The 13,832-nt window shown below is 40.9% G+C and overlaps 2 protein-coding genes across 2 annotated transcripts; both read right to left on the bottom strand.

Annotated features, from left to right (window-relative positions):
- Positions 1–23: 23 nt before the first annotated feature.
- On the bottom strand, positions 24–5,628 carry LOC4337994 (FACT complex subunit SSRP1-B-like). The gene is made up of 16 exons (NM_001420230.1): positions 5,345–5,628; positions 4,260–4,445; positions 4,050–4,155; positions 3,822–3,958; positions 3,263–3,346; positions 3,087–3,178; positions 2,869–2,977; positions 2,695–2,781; positions 2,506–2,598; positions 1,754–1,951; positions 1,525–1,676; positions 1,275–1,425; positions 1,063–1,161; positions 800–973; positions 577–655; positions 24–477 (listed from the first exon to the last, which is right to left on the bottom strand). The coding sequence occupies exons 1-16, from the start codon at positions 5,396–5,398 to the stop codon at positions 356–358; spliced, it is 1,923 nt and encodes a 640-aa protein (NP_001407159.1). The 5' UTR covers positions 5,399–5,628; the 3' UTR covers positions 24–355.
- A 468-nt stretch (positions 5,629–6,096) lies between these two features.
- On the bottom strand, positions 6,097–12,770 carry LOC4337993 (ubiquitin-conjugating enzyme E2 2). The gene is made up of 6 exons (NM_001420219.1): positions 12,499–12,770; positions 11,549–11,680; positions 11,432–11,457; positions 9,356–9,445; positions 7,302–7,390; positions 6,097–6,503 (listed from the first exon to the last, which is right to left on the bottom strand). Exons 2-6 carry the CDS (start codon positions 11,671–11,673, stop codon positions 6,375–6,377), a joined length of 459 nt encoding a protein of 152 aa, NP_001407148.1. The 5' UTR covers positions 11,674–11,680; positions 12,499–12,770; the 3' UTR covers positions 6,097–6,374.
- Positions 12,771–13,832: the final 1,062 nt, after the last annotated feature.

Genomic DNA, 13,832 nt, shown 5'->3' with positions numbered 1-13,832 from the left:
CAACTCCACAAGCTCAACACAACAGAGGTGATTCTCCAGCTAGAACACGCATTTATAATTTAACTAAGCAGATAAGCATGCTTATTGCTGCTACATAGGTGAAGGTAAGTTATCCGGCCAGCATAAATGGCGGGAAGAACTCTACTATACTATAGCTGCTATCTATATATATAGCTAAGATAAAGCGATAAGACACTCATAGAACGGGACTCGAAAGATACCTACGATAGTTTTATTTACATCCAGATAACTCATAAGTTTTATTTACATGGAAATAGAGATGCCACTAGCCGTATCCTGTCTGTCGCCCTCCTAGACTAAGGGTAATCTGGAATGCAATTCAGGTCTCTTCTCTTCAGTCCGAAGCAGGGCCGGAGTCCACATCCATGGCAGCCGCCCCGCGGTAGGCGGCTGACTCCTCCGCGTAGCGCTTCTTGTCAACTTGAGACTGCTCGACGTATGGCTGCTTCTCCTCGGCTGCAAGTTACACGAAGCGGACATGGTTCAAACGGAGGTCTCGGAGGACTTGACCGACCAGCATGGACATTGTCGAGCATAGAGATCAAAGAATGTTACCTGTCATCTTTTGCCACCTCTCCCCAAGCTTCTTCGCAATCTCTGTGGTAGCCAGCTCCGGATTGCTGTTCTTCAGATTCTGCATTTGGGAAAAACGATCGTAAGCTCCCTTCTTTGCTTGTGTGTGTGAGAGAGAGAGAGAGAGAGAGATCCTCCCACAATGTTTCACATAGGATTAGTCAGGGAATTTCTGTACAGTAGTGCAGGGTGGAAAGGAACTTACAGCTCGCTCAGCTTTTGAGAAGTACATGAATGGTGCAATTGCTCTTTTAGGGGCATTAGGATCCTTCTTTTTCTTTGGCTTTCTTTTCTCCGAGCCTTCCGCCGCATCCCCACCCTTTGGCTTCCTCTTCTTCAAAGGCGCCTTTGAGCTACTAGCTTCCTTTTTGGAAGATTTCTTTGGAGGGGGGGAATAGTAATGTTGATTAGCATGATGTATTCATTATAGACACTGATCAGGGATATTGCGTGAGTAAAATGAGTTACCTCCTTTTCTCCTCCACTTAAACTAGCGTCAGAACCCTCCTCTCCAGAATCATCAGTAGGAGATCCACTGTCGTCCTTGTCCGCCACAAAATCTTCATCCTGAAGTTGAAGATTATCCGATACAAACAAATTAATTCCAAGCTATGACAGGATTGATAAGTCAGATCATGGAATCATGATAAGTAGGATCAACAATTAAACGCAGGAAATACCTCTTCATCACTCTCATCATCGCCAGTCTGATTTCTGATCCGCTCCAGATGAGGATCAACAGCATCATCATCAGTGCTCTGAAGAACAGCTGTAACGCCACCAGCTCTACCTTGAGCTTCTCCAAGATTCAAGATTTTCAAATGCTTGCCACTTGAAAGGGATTACAAAAAGGCACTTATCAGCTTCATACTTCTATTCAAAAAGGCAAGTAAACCAATGATGGTGGAATCAGCTAAATAAAGCACAGACCTGATGAAATTGAAGAGATTATGGTATTCATTTCTTTGGATATTTCTGAATAGATGTTCTTGATCATTTTTCAGCTTGACCAGGAGATCAAAATAGTGAGATGAGATACTAGCACCCCCAGCACCATGTCGCTCAAATTCAACATACTCAATCTGCCATAAAGAGCTACAGCTTAAAACAGGACAAATGGATGGAATTATCAATCATCTCAGCAGTGTAGAAAACAGACCTCCTCATGCAGAATGAGTGTTGGGGGCTTTGGTAGAAAGAAGAAGCCCTTCTCCAGCGGATAGAGCAATCCATCTTCAGCTTTGAGTGATGATTTCACTGCATATCCATCTTGACAACTGCGGAACGTGCTTGGCCTCGTAACTTTAGCACCAGATAGGCCACGAAGGACCTTGGAGAACACTTCATGTATCAGACCCTATAGATAAATCAAATACTTTCTGTGAGTTTGTTATTAGTCTATCAGGAGTTAAAAATAGCAAATGAGCAAAAGCTATAGGACCCTATAACTCATGCAAAGTTGCAAACACAAAGGAATACATAATGATAGACTCAATGGCAGTAATGCCACAGAAGCAGTTCATCACATCAATAGCAGCTTGTGCAATTCAGTCAAACAGGAGTCATGAGTAGATAGAAAAAAAACAAGCAATTCAGTGATAAACGGATGAATCACAAGTTTGGGAATCAGTGCACTGATGATTCCTGGAGTTGCAAGCATCCAGCAGCACATTACCACAATAAATACAGCTCAGAGCATATGACTACAAACAAGAAACTAAAACAAACAAGAACAAATAACATTGCTGGAAGCAGTTATTTAAAATGATTCACACCCCCAAACTACTTTTTTTTTTGTTCTACAGATGCTCAGATGTAGAAAGAAATGCAAAACTACATGAGCCGGGAATTAGGATCCACTTTTTAGATGAAGAATGTCAGACTTGATTGAACGCAAACAAAATACATCACCTGGTAAGAGTTCTCCAGTCTATCCTTGTACTTTTCAGCCAAAACCTCATCACTTAATGTCAGATCCCTTTGAACGACTGCTTCAGTTTCAAACTATTCATAAATACAGAAAATGGTTACCAAATGCATATTGGAAGGTTACCGTAAACTGTAACCAAGTTAGTATCAAATTGAATTCTAATACAACACCTGAATAACAATGTGAGGATATAATGTCTGTCCTTTGCGAATTGGTGGATCAAGAGTGATAACCACAAAGGTATGAGGATTATTTGACTGCCAAGGTGAAAAGTCATAGGATTTTTTGTCAGATACAAAGTTAACAACAAGTACAGCATAATAAAAATATAAAAGGGGCAGAACCTTTGGTAAAACAAAGAGGCGAAGAATACTGCTATATTGAATTTTGAAATCATTAGCTTGTCCTTGGAGTCGTAAGAATGACAGATGAAGTTCAACACTGTATCGACCTCTGAATAGAAAAGGAGAAGTTAGCTATTCCAGAAAATTGAAAACAATAACATTGAATGATGTCCTTATTTCTAAAAAGTCTAGTCTCTATGGTTATATGATTTACCCACCTTGGAGTAAGAATAGCAATTCCATCAAATGTAACAACAGCTTCCTCTGATGAGCCAACATCAGCCTTATTCAAGATAGCCTGCCATAAAACCTAAAAAAAGGAGAGGATTTCACCATTTGCACAATAAAATCATGTGTATGTTGTCCATCTTGCATGCTTGTTGAGCAAACTCACCTGAGCTGAAGGACGATTCTCATCTCCAGGGAATTGAGTATTTGAAGTTGGTACATGAAAGCTTAAATCCATCAATGAATCTTTCTACATTTAAAAGAAGGAAAGGAAGTTGAAATTAGCTGTCCTTTTTTTTTGTCAACGATTAGCTTAGCTACCTTAATAATATTCTGAGCACAAATAAAGACCCTCCAAAATATGTAGTAGGGTGGAAAACAATGATCAATATGCCCTTCAGCACAAATAAAGACCCCAAAATTTTATGAAATGGTTTTTCTCTAACAATGGGAGTGTGTTACTTGCAATACCATCAAATGAGAATGAAAAAGCAGGACAGTAAAATCACTCTTTAATTACAAGGCAGACAGTTGAGTAGCTAATAATACATGACACTGAAATGTAACAGATAGCTTGTACAATTGTTACATCCACATTTCTTCAGATTGATAAACATAAATTGATTACTTATAACCAATTGCACCTAACAAACAGAAAAGTAGCATCTAATAAAATATGGGCGAAATTGGATGCAGAGAAATGTATATCTGGATAAACCACATACCTCATTACCACCAGTAGTATCATCCACATGAAACTCCAGAACAACATCTGTTTTTCCTTGCATCTGAGTTTGTGCTACGTCTGCTAGAGAGACTTCAAATGCTTCCTTTGAACCAACATTAAAGCTAAGCATATTGCCTGAAATGGAAATAACATGGAAAGCAATCAAACTACCAAACGTTGCAGAAAGGCAATGGAGCAACGGAATAATATAGAGAATTTGGCTAACCATTGATTTCAATTCCGCCCCAATTATGTCCACCAACAGAAAGCTGCTTCTCCTCTGGTGTGATTCTCATGTTCTTTTCCATGAAGTTAGTCAATGAACTGATATCCTAAAAATTAGAAGAAAAATCTTAGCTCAATAAAAGTTATCTATGAGAAACATACACGTTTGGGAAGACCTAATTTTCTTAGGAAAAACAGGAGGAAGTATTACCTGTTCACGGAAGCCAAAGAACCTGTAGAAGAGGCCCTCCTTTGTTGAAACACCAAGCTGATAGGATCTGGGGATTGCCATCCATGTCACAGAAGTGATATCAGACTTTTCAACCTCAATGGTCTTTCCTCCACCTTGCCTCTTCCATGCAAGTCCTCCCGAATAAAGTTTAAACTGGCCAGGGTTCTACAAGAGCCCAAACAATAACAGTAGCAGAAGATTTCAGCACCTCAAGGTACAAGGGAAGTTACTAACAGTGGGCAAGCAAATAATGATGATGGAAAAGTTGGCGTTGATATCAGACTAAACTTGATATACATATTCCTATTTGCAATGGGAAATGGCATAAGCATCCACTATTTCCAGAAAAAAAATCATGAACAAAACAGATGAAAACATTTTTAGTTCTGCAAAAAGTGATTTGTTTCAGGCATGTGATAAAAAAATCATAAGAGGAATAAATCATTTAACAAAGCAAGCAAATTGAAGATAAATGGTATTTAAAATTGAAGAATACTGATAATTATGTAGGACATAAGATGCGATTAAATAAATTGATGCAGTGATGGACGAAATAACCACAGGATGAATGCTAAAATGTGCGCCAAACGCAAGCCAACTAGATATTAGGAGCAATTTCATGAGACATTCGACTAGTGAAAGGATATTGAATGAAGAGATTATCAAAAACCCAGGGTTTGGGAATATTTACAATTAATTTAACTTCCAAAATTGTTCCATACAATGCTTTTCACCGCCGCATTTGCAACAGAATAATTCGTTTTGCCTAGCCAACCTTACAATATTCGAGTCCATCCACCAAAATTTTCCTAATTCATTTCGACTTCCCCCCTTCCAAGCAGAAACCCTAGCGCGCAAACCCTAGAAAAATCAACCGCCCGCCACACCAAAAAAAAACAAAATCAATCGCCGCCACAAATTCCGGTAGTCAAGCCCGTCCGCGGAAACCGCCTCCACGGGAGCGAGACAACGCCGCCACAAAATCCTAACGAAACGAAGCCCGGAGGCGAAGATTCGACGAGGGGGAAGCGAATTTTTCGACCAAGTCGACGAGTAGCACTCACGTTGCCGCCGCGGCCGCCGAGGGATATGTTGTTGAAGTGGTGGCCGTCCGTCATCGCGCCCCGCTTCCGCCGCCGCCGACGCAACCTATGCACGCGGTGGATGCCGGCACCGACGCCGCCGCCTCGATCCGCTCGCGCGTCGCGCTTTCGCCGCCTCGCCCTGCTCGCCTCGCGGGGGGGGATTTGGAGGCGCGAGCCGCGACGTGGAGGAGAGAAGAGAAGAGAAGAGAGAGAGAGAGAGAGAGAGAGGGGCGTCGCCGCTTTGGGTGGGGCTTTGGCTTTTTGGGAGGGAGAGGGGGGCGCGCGGCGCGTTAATATAGGCGTTTGGACGGGAGAGCGAGCGGAGACTGACAGGTGGGGACATCGCAAGAGTTCACGGAAGGCTACATGGGCTCAGGCCTAGTTATGGGCCCAAAATCAGGTGTAAAATATCGGCCCCAGTATATTTCTGAGATGGGCTGAGCAGATACAAATATCTTGGGCTTTCTCAACGGGAGAAAGCTTTTTTTTTCCGCAGAAAGAATTGCATCAGTGAAATTATATCTGCTTCAGATTTTTGCATTAATCCCTACCCATCCAGATTGAAATTCCAGACGACAAACTGAAAAAATCTGTCTTTTTTTTTTCTCACACACAAGTACACTCACACGTCTGAGCGCATTCCGGTTGAATCCATCTCGATATTGGTTAATCCTCAAGGTAAAGATAGATATTGGAACTAGAGCATAAAATACATATAGCCCACGAGGTAATTCCTTGAATGGCGAAAAGAATTACTCATTGAATTTTAGGCACGGCTTCGTACTCAATATAGCATTTAACACTTAGTAGCTGGCAACAATAGATGTTATATAAGAAGTCCATATGGTCCTCAACATGGTCCAAAGCCTTCCTCGTATTCGGGAAGGGCATACATAACAGTAAGCACGTTTTACTGTTTTAGCATTTTAATTACAAGCAGTTTGGTACACGACACACTGAAAAGATGAGCGTTTTAAGTATCAGGCATCATATGGTTAGATGGAGTGGATCAGTCCGCGGTCCAGCTCTGCTCCACTATCTCACGAACTTTTCGGTTGTATTCCCGCTTGTTCTCACTGAATAGGCGGGCAGCTTCAGAGTTGGCAGGTGAATTTGGGTTTGGATCGCAAAGCAGCGACTGGAAATAATACAAAGCAGGAAATAGAAGTACTGAACAGTTAAATCAATGAAATTGCCTGTAATATGTCAATGTCTTGAGTCCATGAAATATGCATTGTTGTGATATGCATTTGTTATTCACAGAAGCAAGATATGCAAGTATCCCAACTGATATAAAAATTATTGTGTTCTATACTATTTTCCATAGAGCATAGATTAATAAATATCACCATGTATATGAAAAACATATAAAGATAATATGTTGTTATTGACAGGCGGCCTCACCACACTAAAGTTACTGTTATAGAAGTTTGCCTACATATAGAAGTTAGCCGTCTACTCTTCGTGGCCTATATATAGTTGTCACCAGAATCAAAAACTAAGCAGAGGCTGGAAATATTATTCTTTTTTATGTATATATACCCCACGTGCCAATGTCACTTAATACTGAATAGTGATAATCAGTCACAGAGGCCTAATATCTCTACTCTCAAGATGAAACCCTTCCACAGGTATATCGCGTGATAGTGCCTCTAACAAAGAAAAATAATTATTCAAGTGAATATAGCTTACTACTTAACAATGGAGCATGTGGGGAGGAAAAGCAGACTATCTATAAGGAAACACCATGTGTATTTTAAGGCGACAACAATTAAGTTAGTGACAATTCACTTATACTAGATTGGTGAGTTTGCTCAATATTTTTAAAGACAGGACCAAAATCAGAAGCACGAATTATAAACATGATACAAAATATTGCAACAAACATGACAGGACATCATGACATGCTAATACCCCCAAAAAAGGCATCATCTACCTGGATGGATGTGAGTATAGCAGCTACATCATATATGGGGCTCCACTGGTTTTGTAGTATATCTAAGCATATGCTCCCATCAGCATAAACTGTACATGATAAAAGGAAAATGTTAGGAAAGTAAAACAAATGGAGATACAACAATATCATGCTATTCTAAGGTACATAAGTGCTTCCACACAAGTAGCAAAAGAAGTCGATCTTTTTAAGTATTTACATAAATTGTATGAAGCATTAAATAAGCTTCAGATATACTGCATATCTGTAAAGTCCTTTATATCTTGATGCAAGTAAACTTATACTAGTCATCAATTATGACATTCGAGAGCAAAGCTAGTCATCAAATCAAACAAGTACTAATTGGATCTGCGTATTTGCTAGTATACTCTTAACTGCCTGCGATGAGGCCCATAACAGCATAATTGCAACAATTGGATATTTGATACCTTATTCAATGTTCTGCTGGTTGTCAAGGCATCGCCATAGCGTCGCTATAGCGGTAAGGCGCTGCCAGGAGTCAGGGCGTCTGGCCCGCCTTACCATATTGCTTATGGCGTCCGCCTTATGCCCAAGGCGCCGCTACGGCGTCGATATTGCGTCCTTAGGCGCTACAATGGCTAAAGGCAACGCCACAGGAAGTCGAGGGCGTGGTTTTTGCCGCGATTGGTTGAAGAGCCCGAAAAAATTGGCGCCATGGGCCCTGGGCGTGAAACAGAACTAACAGAAGCGCCAATTTTTGGGGTGAAAAGGTCCCCACGCACCATATCCCACCAAATCAAGGAGAAAACAACAGAAAGAGGGTCGCTGGAGTCTGAGGCTGTGGCGATCCATCCCTCGCGACATCTCCATCCCTGGCGGCGATCCAAGTTGTTGCCTGCGGCTATCCTGTGCCTGCACCATTGTCCTGGTCCTCTGCACCTGCGCCATCGTCCTGGTCCTCTGCACCTGCGCCATCATCCTGGTCCTCACCATTGACACAAAAACTAAGCAGGCACGCTCTTCTTTCTCCTCTTTCCTCCACCCTCTTCTTTCCTCTGTTTCTTTCTCTGCTCTACATGATCCTGCTTTGCTCCTTCCTCTACCCTGTTCTTATCCTTCCTCTGCTGCTTGTTTTGGTGTTTCCTCCCCCCTCTTCTACATCCTCTACTCTGCTCCCTCATTTGCTGCTATGTTGTGGTTTTCCTCCCTCTCCTCTACATCTCATCTACTATAATCCTCCCTCTACTGCTCTGTTTTACTCCCTGCCCCTCGCTTACATCCCTGACTCCCTGTTAGTAGTTAGTACTTAGCACATATTTACCCCGTTTGCTCTTCCCCCATGCACCCTCACTCTGTATTTATAGGATGGTGTTCTTTTAGTTAATAAATTGATATCTGGTTAAGTAATTATTACAACCATCTAGTGGGCTCAAGAGTTGCCAAGCTTTGATTTGCTATCATATTAGATTATTTTGTTTGTCATCTAATTGGTATGGAGTGCCTAAGGCGTCGCCTCGCCTTACGCCTTACCGCTATGGCGATAAGGCAGTCCGGGGTCGCCTTAGGATGCCTTACCGCCTTAACAACCAACTTCTGCATTAGATAGAAAAAGAAACTAAAATGGGATAACTAGAACATTGATCTCAGTGACCAAAATAATTTTGGATGGCATGGAAGCAAGGAGAATCAGGGTGGCCTTCTATGCTGCATCTAGATCCAATCCATGAATAAGATCGCTAGTTCTGGATCCTATTTTTTGGCTGATTCTTGTTTGATACATTTAGAAATTACCTAGGTCAGCTTTTCAACGATGTAGAATAAAGGACTGCCAACGTCACTAGAAGGTGGAGGTGGAACTGTCATAGGTTTCCTGTAGCATTTGGCCTTGACATGAGCCATCCAGATTCAGCTCAATTGTCTCACTAGTTCTCATATCTTATTTTAGCCTGGTTCTTAATTGTACGTCTCTCGGGATGTTAGACTATTGTTCCGAAATGCCACATAAATACTTATAACTTGTAAGAAACAGGAACCATGCCACAGGCAAGTATTAAACAGCAGGGAGAGAGGCTTACTGTTAGGATGAAACATCCGAGAAACAAATCGCACTGTAGGTGGCTTGTTAGGATAATCTTCAGTAAACTGAAGTGTCAGCTTGAACGTACCTGGCGATGGCGAAGTAAACATAATTTGACAGTGTTAACATGTAAAAGAGTACAATTGGTGACACGTACAAGAACAAAATGCCAATAAATACAAAAAGGAAAAATATCAAATGGACGTTTGGCAAAGAGGACTTCCCCAACAGACTGTTTAAAACGGGTTAATCACCTTATTTATGTTGTACAGAGGCTCTTTAAAAAAAACAAGCACTTTCTCAGTCATAGAACCAATAAAACATGATCAGCTAATGATGAAAAGGTTTTAACAAATGTTTATTGACGATTTAGACTATCATATATTTGAATTCAAAACATTAATCAAAATAAGATCTCCAAACCATGTCACCCCAAAAAAAACACATGCTTCACTCGATTAGACAAGAAAATTACAAGTTTTAATTAAAATTAACCTAAAATGTTTGAACTACATGCTCCAAGGCTGGACCATTGTAGACAAAAAGAAAAGTGTCTAAAGTGTAGAATATACATTCCGAGACATAAAATCCCAAAGACAGTAGAAATGTGGGTTGAACTGACAGAAAAAATGAGGTTCATACATTCTATTTGTTTGATAATTATAAATTGTATCATTTGTCCAGAAAGTTAAGTGCCTATTAATTAAATGAACCAATTGTTATATCAACAACAAAAATGGAATTATGCAAGCAAAACTATCTCTGAATATGAAAACAGAAGTAAAATGAAGTACAAGATATGCGTCATATCATGGGGGAATTTAACTATTTGCCACTTTTACATTTGACAATTAACCAAATACCCTTCTTAAGATTGTACTTAAGAATTTGCCATTAGAGAGAGAAGCTTTTGTAACTTTTTGCCACTTTTTGCCCTGTGGAGTGCCACATGTGCATGCCAACATGGACCAACGTGAAAAATGACCAACCTACCCCTTCTAGCTAGTGGTAAGTTTCTCAGTTGCTAAGCCTGTCCGCATTGAATCTTAGTCATAATTCATTCACTGGAAAGATACCAAGAGAAACCAGCAACCTGCCCAATCTTCCCATTTTACCCTTTTAAATTTATAAGGCAACAACATCAATGGCACCATTCATGTTACAGTCAGTTCATTAACTTTCTGAGGCTGCATTCGGATGTCTTTTTTCTAACTTCTACTCACAGTTATTAGGACCGACCGGACCGGCGGTTGGACTGAAAAAAACCGGAACCAGGGCCTCCGCCAGTCTGAGTTCTACTCCCTCATTTTTTTTCGCACGTTTCTTTAATAACTTTTTAAATAAAATTAAGTTACTTTAAAAATATATATTAATCTATTCTTTATTTCTTAAAACTCAAACTAAATTAGTCATGCGCTAATTCTTTGCTCAGTTTTACGTGAAGAGAGAAATATTTCCAAACCATGCTATCGTACACCTTAATCGAGCTCACTCCAGGTGGCACCATCCCAACAATACCAGCCAAATTGGAATACCGTTTAGCAGCTTGAAAAACGTACACATGAAAAACGAGAGAGATAAGTTGTGAAAGTGAACAAAAGAACTCAATCTAAGTATCGTTTTGAAAGTTTGTTATAACCATCTCAGTGGATCTATTCCTTCAAATATTGATTTGTTAACTGATGTGGAGGTACTCGGTCTTTAATATAGTACCTCATAAAAGTGAACAGCATCCATACCGATGCAACTGATTCGCGAAAGCAATTTGTCCAAATATTATTCCTGACTCAGCTTATATTACAGACATTACTAACAAGGGTAGATTAGTCATTTCGTGTGCCTGGTCCATGCTGGCATGTATATGTGGCACTGAACAGTGCAGAAAGTGGCAAAAAATTACAAAAGCTTCTCTCTCCAGTGGCAAATTCTTAAGTGCAAATCTAAGAAGGGTATTTGGTTAATTGCCAAAACTAAAAGTGGAAAATAGTTAAATTTCCCCATATCATGCCTGTGATTACTCTCCCAAGTCCCAAATGCAAACCCCAAATAAAAGGAAAGACTTTAAATTCCTTACCTCCATCCCAAGGAGTATCATCAGGGCTGCAAAACAAGACATAATTGACAACTAAGTATAATGGATCAAAATAAAACCGAAAGGAATAAAACATATCTCTTAAGTCTAACACCTTACCCAAAAATTACAGCATTCCAAAGCATTATATTGTTGTCCTGTGGGGCCCCACTTATGCCAGCTGGAGGATCCTGCATCAGTCGTTTGAAATCCCTCATCAACCTCTTCCTTGCTGGCGTCGACATATTCACCCTGTGTAGATACCAAGTCACCAAATAAGCTAAATAGAAGGAATGGGAAACCTACACTGAGATTCTTTAGTTTACCCATGACACCTACTAGCCAGACCAATCCATACTAACAATCAAGGCAGTTCATCACTATGCTAGTAATAGTGTTGAAGTAGCCTGTAATTTCAGAAGAAAAAATTGCTTTGGGTATACAATTTTTTTATGGATGTTGCAAAAGTAACATATGAGAATTTTCATATTTTCCGTTTGTCCTGTTCTCGACTAAGTTTGGACAGCCAGTAACTGGAGTCTTGGAGAATCCCACATGCACAAGAGTTGCATCTGAGGCTCTGAGCACAAATAGGTACAGGAATTCCCTTCCAAACAACCCATACATCCTGTGATCACGAGAAAAAATCTCCATGAAACGAAAAGGCGAAACATAAACATGACAAGCACACCATTCCATCCCTATTTCCCATGCTTAGATTAACAGACCGAGGTCATCCGATGAACCCAACAAGGCCATTATACTACTGCAAATCTGGACCCATAAATTTCCCCCAACGAAGACAAGCGCAACAACTCCACCAATCAATCGCCCATACCCTCCGCAACCCTCATCCTCCCCCCAACCAATCACCCCCAACAAACATGAAATAAAGCCTACCACCACCCCCAAATCCTCATCACCGAAACAAATCACCACAAACTGTGAATTCAACTAGACACAAACGGTCATATGCGCACAGATCCTCCACGGACGACGACCAATTTCACGGTCTGCGAGGGAACAATCGCGAGGAACCATACACAACCAGGACGGCGAATGGTTCTCACCTCCGATCAAATCCCCCCGCGCCGCCGCAGATCCCGCGGGAATCGGCGATGGGCCGATCGATCGATGGCCACCCACCCTCGCGCTGGTGGGTGCCGATGGGTGGGGGACTCGGGCGGAGTGGATTGGATCGGAGCGGAGCGGAGCGGAGCACTTCAGAAGAAAGTGAGAAGATTCGAGAAGGGAATCATGGAGGAAGGAGGATAGCGAGTAGCGGATTTGGGGACGACGCGACACGCGAGAAAGGGAGGGAGGATGATTTTACGCGACTCGCAAGAGGGGGCCGGGTGGGCTCCTCGGTTTTCCTGGTTTATTCTCCTGGTTTTTTTTGAACAACCAGAAAATTCTTTAAGAGAAATGAAAACCGCAGTACCGTGCATAGCCGGTCCGGTTTTCGGGTGTTGCACTTCACCGACAATAATACTCCTAATAATAAAACCCTTACGCTACGTGACATTAAATATATAGATTCTATTATAACTTTTGAATTATTTTGGATAGGAAGACAGATAAATATCGTTGAGTATTGATGAAATGGATAGAATCGAACGCTCCTAAGCAGGGACGGATCTACCGTATAAGTACCGGTGTCAGGTAACACGACGACTTTTAGTAAAACTTACAGTAAAACTGATTATCCATATATTATAACATTATGATTTAAGTATAATTAGCATACTATAACATCGATAGACACATTATGAAACCAACGAATCAATTTTTTAGATCCGCCACTGCTCCTGAGGTAAGGAAGAGAGAGGGTGAAACCTGTCCACCTCATGAAGACTGGGACATATGTCCTCCTTAGTCTGAAGGAAGCTACTCTATTTAAAGCCCGTACTTGACCCTATATCACTTGCATCATCAGTAGAACTTTTTCTACTCTTATTGTGGCGAGGGCCGCGGGAGATTGAGAGCACTGGAGCTAGTAGAAGCTTTCCAGGTAATGCATGGAACCCTGTCCTTTTGTTTTTTACGAGTATATGGCTAGTATAAATACCTGATGTCTAACTATAGAGTAGATGGATTAGTGTTCAGTAAATGCACTTGAAGAAAATATATATATTAGTGAAAAGATTAGTACTTTCAGTGGCTAGCAGCACCTACATGCATGCCCTACTAGTACGGCCACCTGTTACATCTAATGTTTAAACATATGAATAGAGTATTAAATATAGAAAAATAAATTAATTAGACAGGTTGCATGTAAATTGCCAGATGAATCTTTTAAGCCTGATTGCGCCATGATTTGACAATATGGTGCTACACTAAACATTTGCTAATGACGGATTAATTAGGCTTAATAAATTCGTCTCGCAGTTTACAGTCGAAATCT

This window comes from Oryza sativa, chromosome 5 (genome assembly GCF_034140825.1).
Source record: "Oryza sativa Japonica Group chromosome 5, ASM3414082v1".
Lineage (NCBI taxonomy): Eukaryota > Viridiplantae > Streptophyta > Magnoliopsida > Poales > Poaceae > Oryza > Oryza sativa.
This window is presented reverse-complemented; position numbering and strand designations above follow the sequence as displayed.

Bases quoted from the DNA above. Each gene is read 5' to 3' on its own strand.
- LOC4337994 (NM_001420230.1), bottom strand. From the start codon at position 5,398: ATGACGGACGGCCACCACTTCAACAACATATCCCTCGGCGGCCGCGGC. The intron at 3,179-3,262 runs GTGAGTTTGCTC...TCCTTTTTTTAG, and splicing joins AGAATCGTCCTTCAGCTCAG to GTTTTATGGCAGGCTATCTT. The intron at 478-576 runs GTAACATTCTTT...TGTAACTTGCAG, and splicing joins GAGGTGGCAAAAGATGACAG to CCGAGGAGAAGCAGCCATAC.
- LOC4337993 (NM_001420219.1), bottom strand. From the start codon at position 11,673: ATGTCGACGCCAGCAAGGAAGAGGTTGATGAGGGATTTCAAACGACTG. The intron at 9,446-11,431 runs GTAAGGAATTTA...CGCCATCGCCAG, and splicing joins TGATACTCCTTGGGATGGAG to GTACGTTCAAGCTGACACTT. The intron at 6,504-7,301 runs GTAGATGATGCC...TATTATTTCCAG, and splicing joins CTATACTCACATCCATCCAG to TCGCTGCTTTGCGATCCAAA.